The following is a 26,557-nucleotide window of genomic DNA, read 5'->3' as shown; positions in this document are numbered from 1 at the left end:
TTTTGCCCTTGCATTCTACCGTCTGAAAACAAAGTCAAACCAGCATTTATCAGTTTAATTAGTAACATGCTTGACATTTCCTACTTGAATTTCTTCTCTGGCAGAAAGCGAGCAGAAAACGTTTACTTGCCCTTGCACTATGACCAAGAGACTTAAACAGAACTGAATCCATGTCTGCAAACTTATTCTGACACTCAAATTTCTTAACTTACTACACTGAAGTAGAAATTTATAGTTAATGAGGCTTTATTTCCCAAATCAGTTTGCAAAACTAAGAGAAACCCTCAACTCAGCAATTTTGTTGACACTTTCTGACCTTCTTAAGCAATAACTACATTTTATGCAAAAAGGCAGCCAAACTGCATGTATTCTGTACCGAGCTGGCAGGTATCCCTGTAATATCCCACACTTAACAAAATACGTAAGACACAGAAGATAGAGCAATTTGTTTTTTATTCCCCTAGTCTTCACAGAGACCAGAAAAACATCTGTAAATCTTACTTAGGCTTAATTCATAAAATATATATGTTATAGGAACAGGTTAAAAAAGATACAATTCATCTGATGTATAATTGCAACTGAATGTACAAGGCTATACATGAGTAGACATTTATTATACAACTGAAAACCTAAGGAAAGTCAGGTGTTTTAAGATCCAGCCATTACAAATTAGACAGAAATAAAACCAGTAATGCTACAGATAACCCAAAACTCTGGTAGTTGTACCAAAAAATATGTATATTAAGGAAGTAAGTCTGCCAACTGCTAAAAGACATGTTATTCATGTCATGTGTAAACTAATGAGAGGAAAGTGTTCTGCCACTCAAAAACTTCAGTTCTAGTCTTTTATATTAAAGGATACTTAAAAATTACCTAAATATTTATACTATGAACAGTATATGAAATCCCATTGGTGTACAGCAAAAAATGGCAATGCTGACAAGAGTTGCATATACAAGATAGGACTGTTAAAAAAGTGCAGATCTTTTTAAAGAATGAATAAAATGATGTGGGCTTAGGAAAGTATTATCTAGTATTTACAAAGTATTTGTAGGTCCATATATTTCATTATGAGCATGCTTTCCTTAATTGATGCTCCTTTTTGAAAAAACACTCTTCTACTCACTCAGATTATCTCCTCAAAATTCGAAACACCTCCACATATTTACTACATGAAGTATTCACAATAATATGCTGATAAATACAGCTTGCAGTGTAATATGTTCTAATTGATATAATTCATTTTATTTCTGTGTTTGTGCTTTATACAGCAGGAAGCATCACTGCACAAAAAACAGATGGTATTCAGAAGAGTTGAAGTGAACAAGATTAAATGATAAAAGTGCTTAACATATGAAGCATACTTACCTGACTGCCAATAACAGAATAAACAGACAAAAAAATTTGAGTGACTCTCATTTTTCTATACATATTTTGGAAGCTTAGTCACCAACAAGAAGTTGCGTTCAGCTCCCAATACAGATGGACAGATGGATAGTAGTTCTGCCAAGACCACTAGAAGACCTTTTTGGTATACAGCAATTCAGTGTTTTCAAACAAAAGCCTTCACAATTATTTTTTTGTTCTCGATTGTTAAGCTACTTTAGTTTTAGATGATTTTAAGACAGATAGCATGCTAGCTTCATTTTTTTTTTATTTTACATATTTATTCATATGTATTTTATACTAAAACCTTAAAAGACAGAGCCTTATAAACTGAGGTTCACTGTTTCTGCACTTAGCTTGCCACCACTTAGACTGTGAATCATTGCAATCATAGTGGAATGTTTGTTCAGTTCTTCCTTCTGTAATTTTACAAGTGCTTCTTTTTCTTCCAAGCGTACTTCCAATTGAGATTTTTGAACTTCCAGAGAAGATGCCTGCAAAAAAAAAAAAGTTACTATTTCCTCCATTGTTAACTGAAAAAAACGTATACAGTATACAGCAAAAGCTAAGTGACCTGGTGGTGAATTTAAGCAAGCAATTAAGAAGCACAGTTTTAAAATTATAAGCTCATTTTAGAAATTCTTTTCTCAGCTATACATTTGGCACACATGAAAAAGTTACAGCTACTGTTGCAATTTAAACATTAAATACCAAGTGGAAGAACCCACCCCCACATTATCATTGTTCTTTTTAACCAAGAGAAGTGGAGAAGTGCTCCCGGTTAAACCATCCATGTTTCATTTCAATCCACACACTGGTAAATATTAATTAAGAACAAGTGAAATATTTGCTATATACAGAATATCATCGTCCTAGAGATTAGACTTCGCTTCCAGAGAATGGAAATACTTCAACAGACTGCACACTTTGTTGCAATTACTGATTAGTTTGCATTGAAAATGAACCTCTCTGCATTGTGTGTTTACTGGGAGCCTTACCTATAGGCAAGGATGTATCAGCTCTGCTGAGGTTTCTGGGATTTTAATTTATGTATTTAAAAAATATTACCCTGTTAACTTTGTGGTATAGCCAAACTGGTCTCTCTCTCATGTTTTGAAAGAAGACATTGTTTTTAGAGATGAAAAATTTATACTTTATTAGAATTTCAAAGACCTAGAAAAACAGATGTATTTTGTTGTATGCATACAACAAAACATCTTAATACAGGGTACAAGAAACAGGAGGGGGGGAGCAAAACAATAAACTCCCCCCCTGCATTTTACAGTAGCCCAAACTAGAAACTGAAAGGAGCATTCTGTGTTCATTTATTTAATATTGCACCACAGTTTTTCTTCCAAGTATTACATACTCACCCACCTTGTCTTATACAGCCCTATTAAACCCTGACTGTGACTGTTCTCTTGAATTCGATTTCTTTTCTCAGCAATTCAAAACTCAAAAGGTACATAATTAAATCTGAGAGTTTGTTCTTCTCCACCACAGGGACTGGTCTACTTTATTTGATCACTTTACCAGTTGAATATTGATTATCCAGCTTTATCAGTTATCTAGGTATCTAATACTCCAGTCTCCAGAGTGCAGACTGCAAATAATTCCTTACCTTGATACTCAGCTCTTTCCTTGCTTGTTCTGTTTTACCTAATTCCTTTCTAAGAACATCTACAGTTTCTTCCATGTTGTTTTTTTCTTTCTGTTGAGCTCTCAGTTTTTCTTCCAGAACTTTTATTTTCTGTTGCAAGCCTTAAGAAAATCAACACATTAAAAGAGGGTTTGTCAGACTTAGAGAAAACATACTGTATTACCTAGGAAACAAGTATATACGTTTATTTTTAATATTCAACATTGCTACTAATAAGTGAAATACTGAGTAATGCCACCTATTGCTAGGTTCTAGCAGCTGCTTTCCAGCGTTTGCTGAAGAATTGAACTGAACTCTTGCATTTTGCAGTTCCTACAGAAAATAGGTCTAGTGGACATGCTGTGAAGAGATCCTGTAAGAACATATGATGCTGTGCACAGATTCAGTGAAATTCATATAGTCTGGGAAATCACATTTTTGTATCCTTTCAAAGATATATAGGTATATACACACATTTGTTTAATTCAACAGTTAAATTGCATGTCCCCAGCTACATTCAAGATCTACAAGTTACTAAGAAAAATATAGCTGCTTATCTACAGCACAGAACATCTATTTACACTGGTTAGTTCTTTAGGTTCAGTGATCTTTAGGTAAGTGACTTACTTGCAATTTTGCCATCTTTATCCTGTAGCTGTTGCTGTAATTCTTTTCTGTGATCTTCAGCTTCAACCAACTGTGCAGCAGTCCTAAAATTACAAAGAAATTTTACTTATCAAAGTGATATATATTACCATTTCTTTGTTCTAAGAAGCTAGAATGATTTTTGTCTAACATCTAACTGCTGTCAGGAGCTTCAAATCAAATCAACCAAATTACGAAGGGTGTTAGCACAAGTTTTCTCTCCTTTTTTTCCCCTCATGAAACCATTATTTCCCTCCTTTGATCAAAGACAGAGTGGAAGCTACTGAAAGCGTTCATTCCGAAAGCCTAGACACCAGAAATTGGTGATCTTGATTACAGCCACAAGGCATCCAAGGTACCTTGAACAGATGGAACTGAAGATAATAGAACTGAAATTGTCTTTCAGACAGAGTAAGAATTCTCTGACATTAGTGATTGAGATGGGGCTTTTAGCCCTTAGTATGCTCCTGAATTGACAATGTCATTGCTAACACCCATTTCATGCAAGTGTTATCATCTATGCAAACACATCTATGCACAAAGTTTTTCTAATACCATTCTGAACATCTCCAGACTGTCATGTAACACTCAGCAAAAACTGATTTTCATATGACTTCACAGTAATCCATATATAGGTTATCTGCAGTCCTCACTAGTTAAGACTGTGGGAACTACATGTTATCCTAATATATAGGCGCTCTCATCCATCCATTACAGCTGTAACCCAAGCACTTCCAACTCCACAAAGACAATTTCCTTTCACCATTACTAACACACATCATCTCTCATTTGCCTCACCTACATGACACCTATTGTCACTCTTGCTTACTTTATCTGCTTACTATCTGACACTTTCTAAACCGCAGCCTCTGGCAATAAAGGGGGAAGAAGGATATTTCCACAGTCTGCTTTATTTGTGGTAGTTCAAGAATATCTATGCAGTAACCAGTAACTGATCACCACATTAGCTTTTAAAAGGGAGCAGCTTTCTCAGAATACACTCCCAATCACACTGAGCTGCATACTGTACCAATAAGAGTTAGTGTTCACATTTATTTAGAAGAAAATAAACCCATCTGTATGAAAAATTTTCCATTTGAATCAGAACTGAAGGCAGTAATCAGAGCAGTCCGAGTCACTGACAAGGCAAGAGCCTGGAAGGATGAAGTGAACTTTGCAAGTCAAACCAAGAATGGCATTTTATTTCTAAAGTGAATTTAAGGCTTGCCTGTAAGCATATTTTAGAGATACCTTCTGCAAAATTAAGTATTAAATAAAACTTCTCCAATAGAAGCCCTATCCTTTAGTTACATGGGTGGAAGTTACATCAGACCTCTAATCTTAAACCATTAAAAATAAAAGAACTTATAAATTGTCCTCAAGACAGAAGAAGTGAGTTTTATGGTTGAGGAATAAAGTTCCGCACCAGAGACAGAATACCAAATCAACACTCTTTCTAATGTAATTTTTAATTTAGTAGGTTCCCCCCACCCCTCTTAAGGAAGCACTTAAAACCTCAAGTACTTCTGCTGATATAACATTACAGAGAAATTCTGCAGGCTAAAAGGGAATACGTGGAAACCTTGGGTGATAGTAGCATTCAACAATTCAGCAACTACCAAAAAGAACCCCTATCCCTCCAAAGAAAATCCACCCCCAAATTGGGTTGTTAAAATGAGTTCTTTTAAATTACTACTGCTGCTGTAGGGTTTCCCTCCTGGCCCCAATGAATATAGTAGAAAAAACTGAAGTCCCTGCTACAGATTTTCATACACATACAACACAACTCTGAAGGATCTTTTACTTCTAGTTCTACTTCTCAGATGTTACTTAAAGCATAGACAATTACAAAATTGAATACTAAAGCACTACTTAGCTTTACTGTCTACTTAAAGGACTGAATCAAACTTACCTGTCATTCTGCTGCTTGAGTGATTCATTTAGTTTTTTCATTGCTTCAATTTCTTTATTTAGGGAATTGCATGCAATCTGTAGATCTTTATGTTGTCTTTCGGTTGTTTCATACCTACAAATAAATTAGAGGATTATGGTTGAAGAGGATAAATGCTTTTGAAGAGCTTTTACTTTAATAGTCTGTCAAAAGACTTGACATCTGTGCAATCATCCCACACAAGCTGGAAGATACGTATTTTAAAGGACCATACATGAAAAAACAAGCTTCCCTAATTATTAACGAACCTCTCTCCAGCAGAAAACTCTTAGTGACTGACAAAACACCAAATATCTGTGTTTAGGTATCTGACATACATAAACTGTTATAAATAAGCTTTTTGCAGTCATCTTTGAAGGGACCCTTTGAGACTGTTTATGACCTCCTGTTATACAGAGATACTGAAAAATGAAAATGATGGAGATGGTGCAAAGTGTAATTAATAACAGTTTGAGGCAGATCTCACATTTGAGGCAAATTGCTCTGCTACGTTCCTACCAAAAGGAAAATTCTCACCCCCTATGGTAGTTATCTCATTATTTTTAAGGAACAGCATTTAAAATCTACAGATGGTTTAGAAAGTATGTTTTTACCTTATAAAAACAGTATAACAATCAGTAAGTTATTTTATTCCTACTTTGGGGAATTTATAGCTGTTACATAACAGACTGAAGATGCTTTATCCTACAAAGATTAGTCAAATGCACACTCATAAAGGATATAGCTACATACAACTCAAGCAAAAAAGTAGGTACTTCCACACTGGCCACACAAGATGTTTATTCAAGGAAAGTCATAATTGAGAAATCGTGTACATTTTTCCTCCTTCAATTACATCCCTTATTGGCGGTGATATACCTTCAAAGTTTCTGACATAACTTCTGAGTCTGTTATTAAACAACCAACTTGCTCTCAATTTTATCAGCTTCTTTGCCTTGCTGACACCTAGTGACAAAACTGATGTATGTGAGTTTGAAACACCATGGATATTTTAAGCCTTTATTCTTCCAAAGCATGTTTGTTTTCTTCCATAACTAATTTCTGTCCCTATGTACTTTTTGTCTCACGTGTCCTATGTGGTTTTTGGTTTTATTTTAGCTTTAAGAGCCTAAAGGAATAATGCTCGTAAATAATTTGGAACACACAAGGTACTGCCTTTCTCCCTACATTGCTTTAACCTCATTTCAGTTATTTGCTACACAAGTGATCAAAGATGCAAGCTCAAAATAGACAGTATATAAGATCAAAGAAAGAAGCTGAGAGTATGGTGTAACACCATCACAAATTAAGCATTGTCAGTTTGTTTTAGAGGACAATGCCCAAAGTTCCTTGCCATTTCCTGAGCTGGGGCCTTCAACAACTACGTTTTCACTTCTCACTCCATTTAGCATATTAACTTTTTGAATGACATACTGTAACCTGATCTGCGGGCATACAAAGAAAAAAGTACTTTTTACTTAAAACCATGAAGTATCATGTAATGTTGCCCTTCTAACATGCTTAGCTAACCCAGAACAGGGTTTTGTCACATCGATTGACTATGAAGTATTTGCTTAGAAATCCTAAGCATCTTACCTCTGAAGAAGATCAACAGAAGATTTTTTCAGTATTTCATGTTCCTCAGCAACTGTTTGCAGTTTCCTGTTGTGTTGAAAGAGCTGCTCAATATCAGTCTGTGCCCTTTCAGATTCTATCTGCTGAGCTTTCAGCAAAGCATTAAGTTCTTCATTTTTTCGTTCTGCATCCTTCAACATTGCAGCAAGAGTTCTTGCCTTTGAGGAGAAAACCCCACCAAAAAAAACGCAATTACAAGCAATTCTGTTTTATAAGTCATGTTTTAGTAGGAATATTAAAAGACATTACAGAAACTGGTCCAAAGAAACATCCTGTTTTCCTCTGCATTGTTATCATGAAAATTAATACCGTCCTCATTTGTAAGCATAGGTTAGCTAAGCAAGATAAAGTTTCCGCATGTGCAAATACAGTTAAAGCTGCCCAGACAATTTTTATTCCACCCCACCCCAAAGTCCCAGAGACTCCTGTTACTCACCTCAGACTCAGCCTGGGCCCTCTGGCATCGGTACTGGGCCATCAGCCGATCAGCCTGAGCCAGAGCCTGAGCTTTCGCTTCCAAAAGGTCTTGCAGCCTAGATTCTTTAGACTGTGCAAAGGAAGAACATTCATGTACTAACATTCCCTGAATCTACAGACAGCATTGTACCCCTACACATTAGGTTGTACTCACAGCTAACGATGCCAGCTTCTGTTCATAGACATCCATTAGTTCAGATACCCTCATATCAGTGATTGGCTCCTTCATCTGTGGAAATATTTTGCAATTACTGCTACTGTAAATTTGTATTTACTTCAACAGACAACGTGTCTAAAAGAGCTTGGTAGTTTTGTGAGCTTTCTCTCCTTTTTCTGTTCATTAAGCACATATGCCCCTACAGATCTTAATTGTTCATTAAACTACGTTTGAGTCAAGTAAGAATGTTACTTGATGATTTTAGGATACATTTCTTAGGCAGTTCTGCTACTATAATGCCAATTTTGAACAGGTGTTCATATACGCTGATGCATGACTAACTGCAAGTTCTCTATGCTGTTCGTACAAAAAAAACAATTACTAAAAAGGTACCATCTCTGCACCATTTTGAACCACTACATACGTTTTTTTTTGGCATATTAACAACCCCCACATAGCTAGCTCCAGTTCCCAGCTTGCTTTCCTGTCCCTAAAACAGGAAACCAGTAGTTCCTTTTCCTGCTTGCAAAGCTGTAGTAATATCTAGAAGGACACAAACTCTAAGAAAAGCTTCTGTAAGCTCCGTTTGCTTTCTCTGTACAGCAATACTATTAAAAGTGTTCAGAATGTTTCTGCACACAGTTGAGCTTCACACAACATACGGAACACACAGAGATGAAGTACCAGATGTTTTAGGCGATTGTGTATACAGATTTTCAACTAATGCACTTTTAAAGGAAAATTCTACTTACTAGAAGGTCTAACAAAAGATTCACTGAATATCAGTAATGTTTTCCCTCCCTCAAAAATCCAAAGAGCTGCACCAACTGTCACATTACTGGAAGCTGCTACGCTAGTGCTGTTAGGCACTGCTGCTGCTCTGACTTACATCACTAGATACTCAGCAGCACACTCACAGACTGTCACATGCAGTCCTGAAGAGGATGATCAACAGGAAAATCCAGTGGAAGAGTAAGAATGAAACCAATGAAGTGTCACTTGACTTTTCATATAATATTATTCCAGCAGCTGATTGGTGGCTTGCTGAATTTTATTCTTTTCAGTTGCGACAGAGAGGAAGGTTGCAAAGCTAAGGCTGGAGGCAATGCCACTAATACAGATGGTGAGCCATTATCAGGCACATTCTGTTCATTTTTTTTTTGCTGTTTGCATACTGTTCTTTTGAGTCAAAGGAAAACATAGGCAACAATCCTTCACTCAGTCTAAAGTGGCTACAGAACAACTACTACCTTGCATCGAACAGAAAAGAGAAAAAGGAAATACGTTCAGTATCCCACAGTATGGTGCCCAAAGAGGTGCACCATATGTGGTGCCTGTTTGAGTGTCTCATTTACAACACACGCTGCTGCACAGAAGTAAAAAGCTTCCTTCTGAAGTAATAATGCCACCTTTCCAAGGAGGCCACAAAAATTCAACTTGAAATGCTCAAGATACAGCTACAGGCAAGAAAATGTAAATGCTCGTGTGCCTGTTTAGACATACAAGACACGCACCATACTCTTATAAAGCAACATAATCATCTTTATTTCATCACAGGTTACTTCTTATAAAGGGATAAAGAAACTCTGGGTAAGGCAGCTCCTTGTACGTCTCAGCAAGTCTAGTAATTCACAACTATATCTGAGATCTGCGTCCACCTCTGACAGAGGGAAGAGCATGGAAAGCCGTACCAGAAAAAGGGATTTAAACAAGCAGCCCAGCTGCTGATACTGCTCAAAGCATCATCAATGAATTTCACACAGGAACTCAGTAAAAGGAGCAGATTTTTACAAGGTAGGAAAGCAAATTGAGCTCAGCTGATACACGCACTGTAACCTGACACTTGGAGGTTAAGGTTTTTATTTTTCCTTCGTAATTGAAAAAGTCAATTATTTAGGAAAGGTATGTAAATTTTACTAACCTCTAGTCCTGAATGAAGTTTCTGTATTAATTCCTGAATATTTGAAGTCGTGGATTCATCACCTTTAGAACAAGACAAAGAACTTCTCGGTGTAACGTTGGTCATGGGTGACTGCATTTGGATTCTTTTTGATGCGTGCTCTGTTTCTTGCTGTCTGTAAGCATTATTTGCAGCAATACTTTCACTGAGTCTGTATAAACATAAATGATATTAATGAAACAAGCTGCTACAAGTATTGCTGCAAGGACTGAAGAAGAAAACAATTTCACAGCCTAATTAACTTTTTTAATTGAAAAGACAGACTACTGGAACAGTTACATTTGCATTATCACCCAACTTTAAGATGTGGTTCCAGATATGTGCCCACACTGTCTAGAGATACTGAAAATAGAAGGAAAAACTTAAAAGCCTATTAAGGTTAACTGTTAGAAACAAGTGCAGTACCTCACCAGAAAATGCATGTTGTTCAGCTCTCTTGAGCAAAACAGATCATCTGTGTCTTATTAGCCCAAGAAACAAGTTGAATAATGACATGCAAAACAGCATAACTGTGCCACTGTTTGTCAGTAGGAGGATCGAGAAGGTATTTAGTAAGAATGATTTTGTTTTTATCAGGAATAAGAATAAGATTGAATCATCAAACGGCAAGAGTGTTAACAGTAAATTTTAGTTTTTCCCCTCTGTGATGGTATTTCACAATATTATATTGAATACAGCACATTTCACTTTTTAAGCTTTAACCATAATTTATGTATGCAGAGAGAAGTATAATAGATTCATATTCAGTTGTACAAGGAAGAGAAGACAAAAGCTTAGACTTATGTAATTACAGTACATCCCAGTGTCTGCATGTAACTTGTGGCTGGTATTTGCAAGGCAATTACTCAGGAGATGTTCCAAATCAGAGCTTATTTTTAAGCCACCAGTCAATTTTTTTTCCTTTCAATAAATTCCTTAATTACTAAGTTAACCCAAAGACTTCACTGAAGTGCTGTCTCAATTGCTTAAGTGAACAGAGCCAATTTCTAACTCGCATTTAGAGGCATGTTATTTGCCTATTCCTTTGTGCAATGCCAGACATACTGAATTGTACAGATCCTTTGTTCCTCCACCCAGACAATTTGTTACTGTCCATTATAAAAGTATTTTATATACACTAAATCATACAGTCATAGAATAGTTGAGGTTGAAAGGGATTGCAAAGATCATCTAGTTCAACCCTCTTGTTCTAAGCAGGTTGCCCAGAACCACATGTAGTAGTTGTGAATATCTTAAAGGATGGAGACTGCACAACCATTTTCAGTGTTTGATTGCCCTTACTGCTTTAAGAGAGTTTATTTTGTATATTTAAACAAAATTTATTGTTTGAATTTGTGCCCCTTACCTCGTGTTCTAACAGCTATCACCAAGATGACTCTGGCTCAGTCTTCTTTGTTCCCTCCCATCATTTCTACAAATCAATGCGATCCCTCTGTGTCTTCTCAAAACTAAACGATCCCAGCTCTCTCAGCTTTGCTATTGTCACATGCTCCAGCCCCTCTAACATTTTAATGACCCTTCACTAGACTCCCCTTTGATAAGTTTACCTCTCGCATTGGGAAGCCCAGACCTGAACACACCACTCCAGATGTGGTTTGACCAGAGGGGAAGGATCATCTCCCTTAAAACTCCTAGCAATTCTCTTCCTAACACACTCTAGGACGCTATTGGTCATCTTGGCCATCCTTGAAGACAGAAGTCACATTTGCTTTCTTCTAGTCCTCAGGGACCTCTCCCAGTCACCAAGACCTTTCAAGTATGATACAGGGTGGCCTCACATTGATATCAGCCAATTCCCTAAGTACTCTTGGTTGTATCCTGTCAGGTCTCTCAGACTTGTATATGTCCATTTTGTTTACATGTTCCAAAACATGATCTAGACTTGTTCCAGACTTGCCCAGTGATCTCAAAGACCTGCGATTCCCAAATGCTGCAAAGCAGACCATTGAAGACCAAGCTGAATAAGTCATTGAGTTCAACAGCCTGTAGCACCTCCTGCCCTCCTCCTGCGCTGATCTTGGTGTCTGCAAGGCTGATTCTCACTCCTTGCTCTCCCAGCTGCTGTTATGCAGCAGCTTTTTTAACCTTCTTCCTTTTTTTCTTCTCTTAAATCTGCTCTCACAGAAGCACAAACAACATTGCTTATTGGCTCGGCTCTGGGCAGTGACAGGTCCCTTTGGAGCCATCTGAAACTGGTCCTTATCTAGCATGGGGCAGCTGCCGGCCTCTTCTCACACAGGCCACCCCTTCAGCCTGCTGCTACCAAAACCTTGCCACATAAATCCAATACAGTGCCCTACTGCGTTACATCTGCAGCAGACACTGGGGTGCTTGGACACCATGAGGACCACAGATCAGAGCCCTGTAACTGCAAGCAGACCCCCCATTTCTTCTGCTGCTTCCTAGCCCTGCGTACAGGCACTTCACAGGAGCACCCTGTATTGCTGATTTCCCAGAAAAAGTAGAGGGCTTTCCCCCCCTTTGGTACCTTGCTGTAGACAATCCCTTACATGCACATTAGGGTGACCCTGCTTTAGCGCTGCTGTTTTTATGGCTGTAAGGTGCCTCCTGTTCACATATACCCACACCCTTTGCCTTCCAACCCAGTATACCACTTCTTCACTTCATCGGCTGTGGTCATCCCTTCCCCTGTTGTTTTTAATTTAAAGCTTTCCTCATCATGTTTGCTAGTCCTTGATCCTCAATCTCTTCGTCATGGAAACCACGCCTGTTTGACAGGGGTTACACAAACATTTGTTGACCAACAAGATCTGTCCGTTCCTCCTCAACCCCTTCCACTCTCACCCACAGGAAGAAGCAGAACACCACCAGTGTTCCCCACACCCTTGTCCATCACCACAGGAGCCATGTAACCATGCTTGATAATATTCAAGTCTCTCCTGCCATAACATTTTTGCCCTTGTGGAAGGCTGGCAGGTGGTAATAGCCTGAGGGCTAGAGAATCCTTTATTTTTTCCCCCAAAACTTCCCAAATCTGATCTCCCGGAAAGTAGCAAGCCTCCCTAACTGGTAAGTCAGGTTGCCACATTTTTAAGCTGTGAGGCCTTGAAGGAGGATCTGGTCTCTCTCTTTTTCATCATTTCTGATGCTAAGTCCGCTAACTTTCTCCTTACGGCTCCTTCACTTGGCACCACAGCTCCTCAGCAACTGCACACCTCCTGCAGGTTAGAAGACCACCTCCTGCTGCCCCAGCTTAGGGAGAGGTCCAGGACACTCGCTGCAGCCTGAGCCCACCAGAGCTGCGTACCTGTTCTGAAATTTCATTAGAGTTGCTGCCTCAGCTTTCAAAATTTATTTTGTATCTGTTTTGATGGCATTACAGACCTTCTTCTACTTAGAAAATAACAACCCCTCACCCAGATTGCCCTTCTGAAGTCTATATCTAATTAGATATAGGGATTTTATTGATAAATAGTACTATCATAATCATAAAAACAGCATTTATTTTTTCAGGATGAACAGTTTTAAGCTGTTATCACCGTATTTTTATTTTAAAAATGGAGCAACTTCCTGTACATGCCACCTCCGCCATTTTTTTTTCTCAGAAAAAAAAAAAAAAAACCAACACACAATGACACACAATGAAGCAAGTTACCATGATTAGGCTATTTGATCATCCTTCTTCCCCAAATAAAAAGCAATTCAGACACTGTTCCAAGTTAAACTTCCGTCAGAGCACTCTGACAGAACATCGGCTGCAGTCCAAGTATAAAACTCTAAGCACAGACTTCAGAAAAGTGAACCCCGAGGGATGGAAGTCACTATTAGGCTCTCTAGAATCTAACATTAATTAACTGTCAGCATTTCAACTAATTCCTGTCCTCTAAAACCACTTCTGTCTCTTAAGTGCAGATTGAGAGGAAATGACAATTTTTCTAAAGTTACTAGCTCAGATGAACTGAAAGTAATATGTCAAGAAACACAAGCATCACTAAGGCCATAAAAATTTCAAATCCTACAAGACTACCACAAAAATAAACTTACACAATGGCAGGAAAATCGGGTAAGGGTGCAGCCTCAAACAGTATTCTAAGTCCCATTTGGACTTGTTCTCTGTAGTCTGATGTTAAAGCAAACGTCAGAGGTGCAATCAGGCGTTGATCCTAAAAAAGAAACTACTTGAGTCAGAATATATAAGAGTAAACAAAAAAAACCAAACATAATACCAATGCCCATGAGCACAGAAAATTTTTATCCAAAGCTGCCTTTTTAAGTTTTGCCCTTCTAAATTTCTGAACCCCAAAGTTAATGACACAGAATGAATTTGAAAAACAGTTCACACTTGGATGTATTTAAAAATTGTTTTTCCAATTAGAATTGACATAACAGGTAAAGTAACTACTTAATTCCTTCAAGGTTTTAAGTGCTTGATTTCCATCATAAAGGATCATAAGCGTTAAGTTTTATTAGGATTTCCTGATAGCTGTGGGACTACGATTGCTACTTATTAAGTTACACAATTCCCATTCTTCAAAGAAAACCCTCCAAAACAGTATGAAGTGGTTGACTGCCTGGTTTATTTTCCATCTACAAGTAAGCAGCAGATGTACTATCCAGCCAGACTGTTTTGTCTATGTACAGTTACATCACAGATGTATACATTTAATAGTAAATAACCTCGCAAACTATGTGATTACATAGTTGTGATAACTTTTTTGTTTGCTACTTCCAAACTGTAATCCTAGTAGAGTCTTAAGAGGATAATCCTTACCATGTATTGTTGAAATAAGAAGTATGAAAGCAAACTGCTTGTATTTTAGAAGAACTAACAGTGAAACATTTAAGAACTGTACCCAGGGGACTATTCCCTATCAGTTTTACCACCTCAGAAACAAGCATGCAAAATCATTTAGAACTAAAACTGCTGCAGTGCTATTATGCTTTCTTTACACATACACTTTATAAGACATTTTAAATTCGTACCTGCAGCATTTTGTAGAAGCTCACTTCCATACTAGCTACTTCTTTCTTCAGTCTACTCATAAGATCAAGTGTTTTCAAAATAGTATCAGCAGCAAGTTTGCTTTTCAACATACAAATGCAAAAAGAAAAGTGGAAAAAAGGCAGGGAGATCTGTCAAACCAGTACTGATAAATTCAATCAATTTACAGAGTGAATAAATACATTCATAAAGATGTTAAACATATCTAGCAAGGCATCAATGCCAACACCACAAGAAATCACTCAAGAAATCAGTTCCATGGACATGCTGTTGATTTTTTCCAGCGTACCAAGGACAGCAGTGAAACTCAAAAAGCACTTTCAAGTTGAAAGTGAAGTGGGTTTAATCACTGGCCAATTTTATCGGGCATATAACTCAGTTATATTGATATTCAAGTCAGCGACACTGAGTTGAAGGAATGTACATTCTTTTTTAGTACCATCATTGGCTCCCCTGTTTCCCTAGTATTGATGGGTGATATCACTTCTGGTAAGCCTAAAGATGAGCCTAAATTAATGGATGCTTAAAATCATTGTCCCACATCAATGGAACTCTGGCTTACACACAAAACAGCACCAGAACGTTTAAGCCAGGTTTTATATATTGAGATGACCAGTGTTACATTCTATTGCCACAGAAATATTAAATCTGATTTAAAAACAGTACTGACTTACTTCCATTTAAATGGCAATTTCAACTACAGTATATTTTCTGTTGGAACAATATTAAAACTCACACAGGTCTAGCTAAAGTAGATTGCAGGAAAAAAAATTGTGTGCTTACCACATTTTAGAGTCCACTACCTTTGCCCCAAAACCAGCATCAATTCCGCTGTAGGTAAATTGGTGTTCAATCAGAGACACACATTGGCTGGCAGTCAGTACCTTTGAGGCATGTGTTTTCAGTATGTCATCTCTACAGAGCAGTAGATTGAGTTAAGTTTTATTCTTAACATACCTATGCTTAGGTGTTTGCACCATAAGGAAATATTTTTAATAAGACAGTACATCCAAGCATGACATACTCCAAAAATACTTTTTAAGACCAACTATATAAACCACTTAACAGACAATCAAAAAAAAACTCTGCTGTTCAACTAAAAACCAAACATACTTGGAAACAGACAGCTACAGGAAACCACAATAAAATGAGGCAACTTAAAGGATGAAGATGAACAAAGGGGATTGCACAACCAGTGCCTAACACACGAACTAGTTAGCTAGGGGAGAACTAGCCAAAAAAAACTTCACAGACTTCAGCTGAGATGCCGGACTACATCCTGCTGTCACATTCTCCTTACTTCAGGACACCAAGTTCAAAAAGGCAACAAGACAAAAATCAAAAGCAGAAGAATTTAAGCTTCAAGTACTTTAGAGCTGTAGACTTGAAGATGACATGATAGATTTGCCTTCTCACCAAATCTGTCCCAAATCCTGTCAGAGACAGGATGTTACACTAGGTGACTAAAAAAGCTGTTCCGAAATTCTAGTGAAGGAAACCCCTTAAAAAAAAGTTTAAATTATACCATTCTGCATCATTTTTACTCTTATTTCACAAGTCTAAGTTTTTCCCATATTTGGCTGGGCACTGCATTAGATTTAGCTAGGCCACAATACCCCAACGATTAAGAAGATGGCCACCCACCTTCTTCCTTACAATTTCACCAGAAACACTAATCATTTTTGATCTGCAAAGTGCTTCTGTACTGCTGAACAGCCACCACATTTTATTCTGAATCCCTGTACTACAAAATAATTTCATAACAATTAGAAAGCTACTTAAGATCTTTCAAAATTACAACGTTAAATAAAATTAGTGCAGTTATTGCCATTAAATGCTATCAGTGTGACCCAAAATGGACATTTCTTCTAATACCTTGGAACAGATCATAGTGAAGTCCATAGTGGAAAAGTCATAAATTAACTGCCAATAGGCACGTAAAAAGGATATTTATGAGGACATTAATAGCCTTGACCATTCTTTCACACTTTTTCTTCACTAACAGCTCATCCACAATCTGTTCTGGCATCTGAAGATGATCAAGAAGAACAGGCAGCAAAAGATCCACAAAGTGTTCAGCTGAGGCACTGTTTCCACCATTAATAGCATCCTGTAATAAATTTTATGTCAATGTTTAGAACTACAGAGAAAGGAAGACAAGTCTACTCTACTTCTTCCTCCACCAGCCTGTAATCAAGCGTTCCTAGGCTCTTGCTATTTTAGGTTTAAGACTGTTGATCAGTATCACACTGGAGAAGGAAGTTTAACAAATAACAGTGAAAGAGTAGAAACTCTCGCTTGTAAAAGTCCTTGAAAAAAAGTCTTGTACAGCTTTGTATCTAGCTGTATCTATCTGGCCATATGGCAGGTAGATATGGATAGATAGATATGGAACTGCCGTATCTTCCACTTTACTTTCAGAACAGATATATTTTTGAAATACATGTCTTTAAAAGAAAAACTGAGTGTTAAAGTATGAAATTTTAGAACAAAAAAAAATCAGGTATATTTTTACATGCTACTTTTCAAGTAAAATGGTATTAGATGTTTAAAAATCAAAACAAAAATATAGCTGCTAAGAAGCACTTCAAACTCAATTATCAGCTCTGGTACCTCAAAAACCTCTTTGAATAGCTGTAACGCTAGAACTGAACAGTCTTCAGAGCTTTCCAATGGTTGGTTTGACAAGTGTACCAATGCAACAGATGGTTCAAAAGTCTTTGAGCGAGTCACAAATCTGGTATTTCCAGAGACTGGCAAGCCAGATGGTTCCAGTATTGCCTGCCGCAGGGTATGACGCAGTTCAACCACAGAACAGAAGGCGAGCAGCAGCTCTAAGATCTGTATGAAGTGAATGAAAGAGTTCAAACACTTTTAAACCAATTACTCATACAGCAATTGCAACTCCCATAGCACAAATCTGAAGAGATATTTAAGTTCTAATCAACTATTCTCGGCATTTTAAAGTTCTATGAATGATATTTTTCCCCTCCATAAAGTCAAGTGAGCAGCAGCAATACAGTCCACTAGACCAAAGAAATCCATTGAGTGGTGAAGGCTTGCAACAGTTGGTATTCATTGTACTGCTTTCCTTTCTTAAACAAAAAAAGAAAAAAAGACAACTGCTGTCTAGTGATCTACCAGCAGTAGAAATGCTTTGGTATGCACTAAATGCAAAAAAACTATGCAAGGGAAAAATATTCTGAGATATTAATGAATGCCCATGTACAAACTCAGATGAAAATGAAAACGCCCCAAAAAGCACTATGTCCACATATTTCTAAGTAATAACCAATAAACAATGAAAGTCACATACATGGAAACATGAGCATTTATTTACTATGATGTGAAATGCACTCTTAGCAAAAGTTTAAGATTTATTTCAAAGATATACTTTGCCCAAGCATTTTCATGACATATCGTATTTTAGTCTTTAGCACCAGATAGCCAATGTGTCATTTATTTAAGGTGGTAGTGGGACACAGCTGAACGGAATAGTGAACCCAAGTAATTTGTTCTATTACTGTGCAAGAACATACTCCCTACTTTGAAACTAGTGTCATGGTTCCCTGACCATCAGTTCAAGATCTGAGTAGTATTAATTCTAGCCTTGGTATGTGAAGTGGGGCACAAGCTGCATTTCCGGTGCAGTAACCCACATTTCTTATTAGCCAAAGTATGAAAGGTATTCATATTCGCTTTTTGCCTTTTTATCTGTTGCCTGAAAACATGCACACAAAACCCAACAAAAACAACACACCAAGCAAATACAACCTGAGAGGCTTTTGAATTACTTAAACACTAAGTCACTAAAGAGTCTTGAAATCAATTTATTTAATCAATCCTCATACACAAGGAACCTATTTATGGCTACAGAAATGGAATCAGGTTATGAGTTGTACCCTGTTAGCCTTAAGATAACAAAGCATAAATACCTTAGATGATGAGTTGGGATCCTTGCCGTGAAGGAGATCTAATACTTGACCAAGGCATGAGGTGAAGTGTTCATACCTATAGCATACATGAGGGGAAAGAGGGTGCAGAAAAAAAGCATTTGAAATTTGAACTTTGAGATTTATACCAAGGGATGAAACGTGATCTATTTCCTTTTTACCCCCAAACATTTCAAGTACAGTGATAGCTTTGATTTTTGATGAACTTTGCTAAAACAGAAGCTCGACTTCAAAAATATTCCAAGAATTAAAAAAAAAATCCTTAAAATACACCAAGATTTTCTAGCTATTCTTATTGCTAGAAGATTCAGATGGGATTTCAGAACTAAATTCTACTAGCTGAATTTGCAGAAGCAATAGACAAGCACTCTGCACAATTAGTCTGTAGTGCACTACAGTAAAATTATTACAACTTCGTCAATACTATTCTACCTCAAATTAATGTAGACCTGCAAAAAGGCACAATAGCTGTTCATGAAATTGTCCAACCACTGACACTGTTGAGACAAAGAATTACTGAAAACAAGCATTAAGTAGTTCTTAAGCAACGAGGAAAGGATGTGTTTTGATTTACACTTCTGTGTGAAACAGGTAACACAAGAATCCTTTAGTTTCAGGTAGCATAGTTATAATTAACTAGTAACATACAAGAAGCATCTACAGATTTTTTCCCAGTGTGTGGTTCAGAATACAAATGGCATATAGCAAAAGAATTGAACAAAAGCTTATAAAAAGTATTTAAGATATTTTTTATAAAGTCAAACCATACCTAGTAAGATAATCTGCAACTTTGGGGTTTTTCAGAAGATCCATGAGTAGATCAACAGAATATTTTCTTGTTAGAGTACCATCTCCATTTACAACAATATTGAATATTAACTGAAAAGTCTGATGGATATTCCGAGCATGAAAGAGCTAAAAGAAAAAGGAAAACTATGTTCGAGAACATACTTAACTTGCTCAGGTCTCTTGCACATTACAGTTAGATGGAATTAGAACTTGATTTTTCCAGTGTGGCCAACAGATTTATCAACAACTTCAAAGTATCACTTACTTTTTCTCCTACTTCTTCATTTAAAGTAAGGCTTGATAATATTGAAAGTGCAAACACAACCACAGTCAAACTACTGTGGGCCAGGAAACTTATCAAGGTACGATAAAAACTCTTCACATTATTCTAAAACAAAAAAGAAACAGGTATTATAAGTTTCGTTTTGTTCTGTAAGAACACCATACTTACAGCTTGCTCATATTTTAAAATAAGAAACAAATCATTAATGATACAAAAATGTTAGAATGACAGACTTCCTCCAGGAAACCTATTTTAGCGTTCTTCTACTGCACAACTACTGGAGTTGACATCAATGACTAAATTTTCTGTTGTATTTGCATAGGGTAGAACAATAAAAGGAGAGCAAGGATTTCCATCACTATTTTAAAGACAGATAGATAAGAAAGTCATTTTGCTAAGACTTCAAAAAAAAAAAAAAAACACACTGAAAATTGAACCTATCTCCTCTTTGATCAATTTGAAAATAGTTTATCCTTCCACCTCCTCTTCCCTTCAAGGTAAGCAGTACATTTACATCACATAAATGAAATTTTATGTCTCCATCAAGAAATAAGTTACATTTGTACTGATTGATAAAGAGACATGGACTGGAATGGTTTGGATACTGATGTGCATTGGAAGATTCAAAGGCCCTGACCTGACATCATTGTATTTTATTTTTTTAAAGATTTATCTTTTGAAAATTAAGTCTTTTTTGGCAAACTGCAGTAAGTTTTGCCTGAAATCCAACTACAGTCTTTATATTTTAACATTTAGTTTTTCTACCAAAGATATATAAATTCAATTAGAATATGCTCAAATTTTTTAATTCAGAATTTAAAATTTAAATTCTCTTTGTAGAGAACAGTTGCAATAACTGAATGTGTAATGCAAGCCTGTGCAACAGCAAAGAAAACCCAGCTTCCAGTTGTACTGATTGTTTCTGAAATCGGAGAAAACAACCACCAACACTGGACACAACACTGAACAAAAAGGTCACGATTATTTCTTATGCATGGAAAAACATGCATAATAAATAGAAAGGTAATTCCTCATAGTCAAGTAACTCTTGTTTTCAAGCCAGAGAGCCATGCCACAAAACCAAAACGCTTACCAAAGATTTTATCTGAGTTTGAATAGATAAGTTGTGACGACAGAGATTTGCCAGAAGTCCTAAACATGGTATCGTTAACTCATCTTCAGTGGATTGACTGGAAAGAGAAGTCCAGAAGTTTAAACAAAGATGTTTTCATTAAAGCATCCTGAATCTAGTTACTTTTTTTTTTTTTTTTTTTTTTTGAGTAAGATACCATTTGTGCAAGCAAAGCAAAACTAAGATCTGCAGGCAGCCTTTAACTGAGCTTAACAGCAATAACAAGAGTTGGAGATTAACATTATCAAAGGTCCTTTATTTCAGGTGTTTTTAATAGTCATTAGACTTGCACAAAATTCATATTTTTCTAAAGGAAGTCTGCTTATAGGAGCTGGCATGAATATTTCCCATGGCTTCTGTGCTTGTTAGCTTCCCCTTCCTGGATATGGGCTAAGAGGCCAATTAGCATTCAGCCACCCACAACAAACATCACATTTGACAAACTTAAAAAACATGTTTTTAAAGTAAAAATCTCTGGTAACTTCACAGCAAAAACGTCACAGCTTACTCTGAAGACCAGAAAGTTAGTACAATACTTCACATCATCTTCAGAAAGTTTACATGTTGAAACCTAGCTAGGGACTTCCCATGAGGAAAGATAAGTGAGTACACACTTACACGTGGTGCATTAGAAATGAAATCAATTCATCGAGGTTGGCACCAGCACAAAAGACTGGAACATTGTAGGTTAGCCTCTGAAGCAGCTGAATACTCTGAGGAAATAAAAAGCTATTCACATATTTCTTCCTTATAGCATCTCACTGAAGAACATTACAAGTACAAAAGGCTTTTCCTAGAGCTGAAGCTTAAAGAAGAAATAACCAAACACTACAAATGAATTCATTTTCCAACTGTAATGATAACGTAATAGTTATACAAGCTGCTGCAAGTACTTGGAATAAAATATCCTACCACAGTGATTACTGTGTACTTATTAAAAGCCCAGGCAGGTTAGTAAAGTTTTATTTTAACAGAGGAGTTCACTTTTTAGCCCACCAACTGTCCCCTTTTTCCTCATCAGCCAATTCTCCATTCTGTCACTGAGAAAGGGGTTCTATACCAAAAGTTTTACCAAAATCTAAAAGCACTGTGTAACCTCTTGCAGAAAGCATGTTTACAGTAAAACATACCTGCTGTAAAAACCACCAACAGACCTAGTGATACTACTTTCTGTCATACAACATTCTTCTGGCATATAACTGAGTTAACGTGACAAGAATTACAGCATGGCTACGGAAAGCAGACGAAATGAAATCTCACCCTGTAGAATACCTAACATAAGAGCTTAAATCTCATAACTGTATATATTTGATGATTACAAAACCTTTTCCATTGACTGCTAAGTCACCTGGATCCCCAAGTCATCTTGTACTCCCTAGTATTTTGAGAAATATGCAAAACATTAGAAAAGTGTTCGTACTTGCCACTTGATTAATTTCCAACACATCAAGGGCAACATAACTGCTAGTAAATTCGTTTTTCTGCTTTCCCTTTTCTGAAAAGAAAATTGTGACCACAAATAGCCAGCAAGTGTATGCTGAAAGCTCAAAACCACATATGAGAAATCCTGCACTTTTTTTTTTTATTTTTTAAAAAAAGCCCAACATTACTGTTCAGTGCACAGAACGGACAGGTGTAAGTTGGTGTAGTCAGGCAGAGATGTCAAGTGTTCACTAAAAATAACTAAAGCAATAATGTCACGATGTCTGCAGTTAGCTCCTAAAAAATGAGCTTCCATTAGTAAAGCCCCTTATATTCACTAGTAAATAGCAATGATCAAAGGGAAGGAGGCATACACGCCCTGCAAGCCTCCATCAAGAACCAGCAACCACAGCTTTCCTTTCACTCATTCCCATTTACCTGTCAAAATACTGATTAGACAAAACAAAATATAGGTTTTTGTTAGGAACATTAGAATAAATTAACAAGTTTACCTTAGCTGAAAAATAAGCTTCCATGCTCTCATACAGTGATTTCATGCAGTAGAAATTTACAGTTTCAAGAAGGGCTTTTTTTTTTAATTATTATTATTATTAATTAGAGAAGGTGAGAAGCACAAGCAATCTTAAAGAGAATATGCAGAAATCTATGTAGTGCTGAAATCCCATATTAGACTCAGACAGCAAATATAGTACACAGCTTATATCAACCCTCCCTCAACACATACTGTAGGTGTAAATAACAATTCTTAAAAAGCTCTGCCTGAAACAACGTATACTTTATAAAAGTAACTAAATATTGTTCAGCATTAGATCCTGTTACCTGTAGTAATACTGGATCGTTAAGATTAGTAGAGCTTCGATGAACCACTCCTGCCAGGACACTGGTCAGATTGTAGGTATCCTGAAGAGCTTCTCTAGTGTCATTGTCTAAAGCTAGAATTTAGGTATTATTAACAAAAAACACCCTATGGATCAGCAAAAGCAATTGTTATATTAGCAACTAAGCATAAGCCCTAGTCTTTGGCCATTTTTTCTACACAGATTTCACAAAAAACTACAAATCACAGCTCCTATAAATCACAGCTTGAATCTCTACCTTAGTTCTGAGCTGACAGTGAATTGAAATGCTAATATTTTTCTTTGGGATGTTTCAACACTGAAGAAACTGCCTACCTCCAAAGCATAAGCTCTATCTGAGAATTTATATCCTGCAGTTAAAAAGGTTACAGCTTAAAATTAATGACTTTAGTTTCTTGCTTCATGCTAGTGTGGCAAGTAGACTAAAACTGATACCTTGATAAGGTTATCTAGCAACAGTAGTACAAAAATCCAATTCTGCTTAGGCAGTCCTGGAAAAAATGTAGTGGACAAGGATGATGGGTAAAGCAACAGATCAGCTGGAGGAGGACTGACTCTTAAAACTTTCCAGACTGCACAGGTTGGGAAAAATAATTATGACCCCCAGCAACAAGTTTTACAATATTTTACAATATTTTACAATAACCATTAAAAAAAAAAAATAAAAAAGACAAGTAAGGGGTCATCCTAAAGGTCTCAAAACACCAAGAACCACCCACACCTAAGGGAAAAACTCTAAGCAGAGAGCAAACGGATAATTTTTCCCTCTACATGTAACCCAAATATGTAGTTTATGGTGAGCACAGAGCTTCCTAGACAATTAAGTCCCACTTTTTGTGGGAAAAGGGAAAAAATCCATCACAACAAACAAGAGGCTCCAGAACCTGTTTTCTAGTTTGGAAACGGGAAGGTACATGGGCCCAGGACATCCTAGAATCCACACTGCTGCCTAGCAAACACTCCAGTAGGAGAACTAAACTGAGGCAAGGACAATCATTGATATAACATTGTTTTTCTCTCCTTTCACATCCCCATGGCAGGTTTCTTAACTTAGTAAATGTTTTCAATCTCTCAAATCAATGTTCCTACAAGAAAATAATTTCTCACACAGCCCAGTGGGAAAAAATAATCTGACAAGCATGATCATTGTCGTTTCAAATTAATGACTTGAACTCTGTTTCTAATAGTGATTTAAGATCTTATTTGGCCTTGTACATACAGTCTGGTAGCTCAGCCAAGCATTCCGTCATGATGAAAGATACTTAGAACATAAGGTGTGAAAAATGAAGTTCAACACATGTGCCACAATCAGCATCTGCCTTGTCTTTCCTTTCCCAGACCCAAAATTAGAAATTAAAATGCGAACTTTACCTAGCTGTGATAGTAAAGTAACCAAAGCCAAGGTTAGAGAAGGGTCTATATTAGCATCCTCAAGGAGTTCTACTAGGCAATTAAGACATTCACTTGGTAGAATCTGGTTTGAAACAAATAATCGTGTAAGCTTCAGTCCCGAGATAACCTGGAGATGAAAAGAGAAAAACAACCTCAATTACTTAACTGCTGCAAAGCATTTAATAGAGAAGACAAAGCACAGTGTTACATTAGCTTCATTTTGCCATGTTTGACAAACTGAGAATGTATCTGCCACTCTAAATAGGACATCCATATTTGAATTTGCTGCACACACACAAAAAAAAACTGTGGAAAAAAAAAATTTATTTTTTTTTTTATTCCTCTGTACATACCTCCTTTACTCTTTGAAAATACCAAGTTTATATTGCCATCAGTTTTGGGACTTGTTTTGTTTGATTGCCTTTTGACAGCATTCATTGTAATAACTCATTCTTGTTAAAATGCAGAATAGCGCTTATTACTTCTGTGCATATTGAAAAGAATTAATGCCAGGTTGTTCCTCATACAGATTTTAGCATAAATAAAAGATAGGATTTATTTACTTTTAAGGAACAATCATACATACTGCTCATTACAAATGTTTATTGATTACCCGTCAGCTCAACCCAATAACCTACTTTCTGAAGAAGTGGACATAAATACAAAGGCATTACTCTGCTTGAAGGTAAAAGGTAACAGTGCTATTTTGTGAGTACTCTATGCTTAAGATGAAAAAGAAAACTTGCTTTCAGGAAAGCCGATATAATAGTATGTTGTAAATGATACACCTGCACATCAGTATGGGTAGACATGAGTTACATGTGGATAATGCAGCAATGAAACATTGATTTTGCACATCCCCTGTGCGCCTCTCTACAGTGGATATGGAGAAGGAAGTTAAGCTGAGTACCAGTTTTTATATTAATGTTTTAGTATTAGCAATAAAACCAATGTATTTGGAAAAGATACTTCGCAGTGTAAGCAATTAAGCCAGGGTGTCACTCTCATCTCACCAAACAAGCCCCTGACAAGGCTGTACACAGGTCAGGGAAATAAACAAGGCTACCCCTTAGGGGCAAACACCTCTGTTCACAAGTTGCATGAAAAAGGCAGAGGCCAGACACGAGAGCAGTCCGTCATTTAGACTGTATTCTTAAGTAAGCGCACAGGAACAGAACTAAACACTGGAACGTTTCTTCTCCCTGGGAACTGGGCCCCGGGCGGGTTCCCCCTTCCCCTTCCCCTTCGCCGCCGGACACCTGGTGCCGCTGCGGGGCCGGGCCGGCCGAGCCCACGGTGGCCGCAGAGCCCAAGGCGATCGTGGCGGAGCAGGGCCAGCCGCGGCCAGGCACCGTGGCGGTGCGAGAGGAGCCGCCCGGCTCCCCGACCCCGAGGGAACCCCACTGCCGACACCTCAGCCCGAGCCGTGCCGCTCCTCCGCCTCTCCCACCGCAGCCCCGGCGCCATCCTCACCTCCAGACTGCGCTGGACGAGCGCCGCGTTGCACGGCGTCTTAGCAGCCTTATACTGCGTGGCTGCCAGAAGCAGCGACTTCATGCAGCCCGAGACATCCATGGCACCCCCCAGCTTCCCCCTCAGGGCAGGGAACGACCGAGCCCGTTCGTATTTCCCGCCGCCGCCGCCATTTTGACGGCAGCGCCCACTGAGCAGGAGCGCCCGCCTCCCCCGCGGGGCAGGGCGGGAGGCGCCGCCGCCGCCATTTTGCTGCTGGGGGTGGCGGTGCTGAGGGGAAAGGGGGAAGCTGCTGCGGAGGGGCAAAACGTCTGATCGTACCTTTTGGAAGCATTCACACGGATTTCTTTCCCGTGTACTAGGAGTGCTGATCATTGGGGGATGTGCATATTAACCACTTCCCCTCGTGCTGTTAGCAGAATAATTTATTCTTACAAAGTACA

The 26,557-nt window shown here is 37.7% G+C and overlaps 1 protein-coding gene across 2 annotated transcripts; it reads right to left on the bottom strand.

The window, feature by feature from the left end:
- Positions 1 to 436: 436 nt before the first annotated feature.
- On the bottom strand, positions 437 to 26,300 carry CIP2A (cellular inhibitor of PP2A). Of its 2 annotated transcripts, none has more exons than XM_084506411.1 (21): positions 26,115 to 26,300; positions 24,621 to 24,768; positions 23,212 to 23,324; positions 21,568 to 21,662; positions 20,911 to 21,007; positions 19,800 to 19,922; positions 19,515 to 19,660; positions 18,728 to 18,803; positions 17,406 to 17,633; positions 16,730 to 16,902; positions 15,576 to 15,707; positions 14,774 to 14,873; positions 13,835 to 13,953; positions 9,791 to 9,980; positions 7,867 to 7,941; positions 7,672 to 7,782; positions 7,197 to 7,393; positions 5,583 to 5,696; positions 3,653 to 3,735; positions 3,008 to 3,147; positions 437 to 1,880 (listed from the first exon to the last, which is right to left on the bottom strand). In XM_084506411.1, exons 1-21 carry the CDS (start codon positions 26,214 to 26,216, stop codon positions 1,710 to 1,712), a joined length of 2,733 nt encoding a protein of 910 aa, XP_084362537.1. In that variant the 5' UTR covers positions 26,217 to 26,300; the 3' UTR covers positions 437 to 1,709. The 2 variants fall into 2 exon arrangements, with proteins under 2 accessions (XP_084362537.1, XP_084362538.1); XM_084506412.1 differs by having other exon boundaries at positions 15,576 to 15,717; positions 16,743 to 16,902.
- Positions 26,301 to 26,557: the final 257 nt, after the last annotated feature.

Source organism: Aythya ferina, assembly GCF_964211825.1.
Source record: "Aythya ferina genome assembly, chromosome: 1".
NCBI classification, from domain to species: domain Eukaryota; kingdom Metazoa; phylum Chordata; class Aves; order Anseriformes; family Anatidae; genus Aythya; species Aythya ferina.
This window is presented reverse-complemented; position numbering and strand designations above follow the sequence as displayed.

Excerpts from the sequence above, each read along its gene's own strand:
- CIP2A (XM_084506411.1), bottom strand. The coding sequence starts at position 26,216 with ATGGATGTCTCGGGCTGCATGAAGTCGCTGCTTCTGGCAGCCACGCAG. Across the intron at positions 14,874-15,575 it reads GTAGTGGACTCTAAAATGTG|CAAACTTGCTGCTGATACTA; the intron begins GTAAGCACACAA and ends TATGTTGAAAAG. Across the intron at positions 9,981-13,834 it reads CCCGATTTTCCTGCCATTGT|ACTCAGTGAAAGTATTGCTG; the intron begins GTAAGTTTATTT and ends ATGTTTATACAG.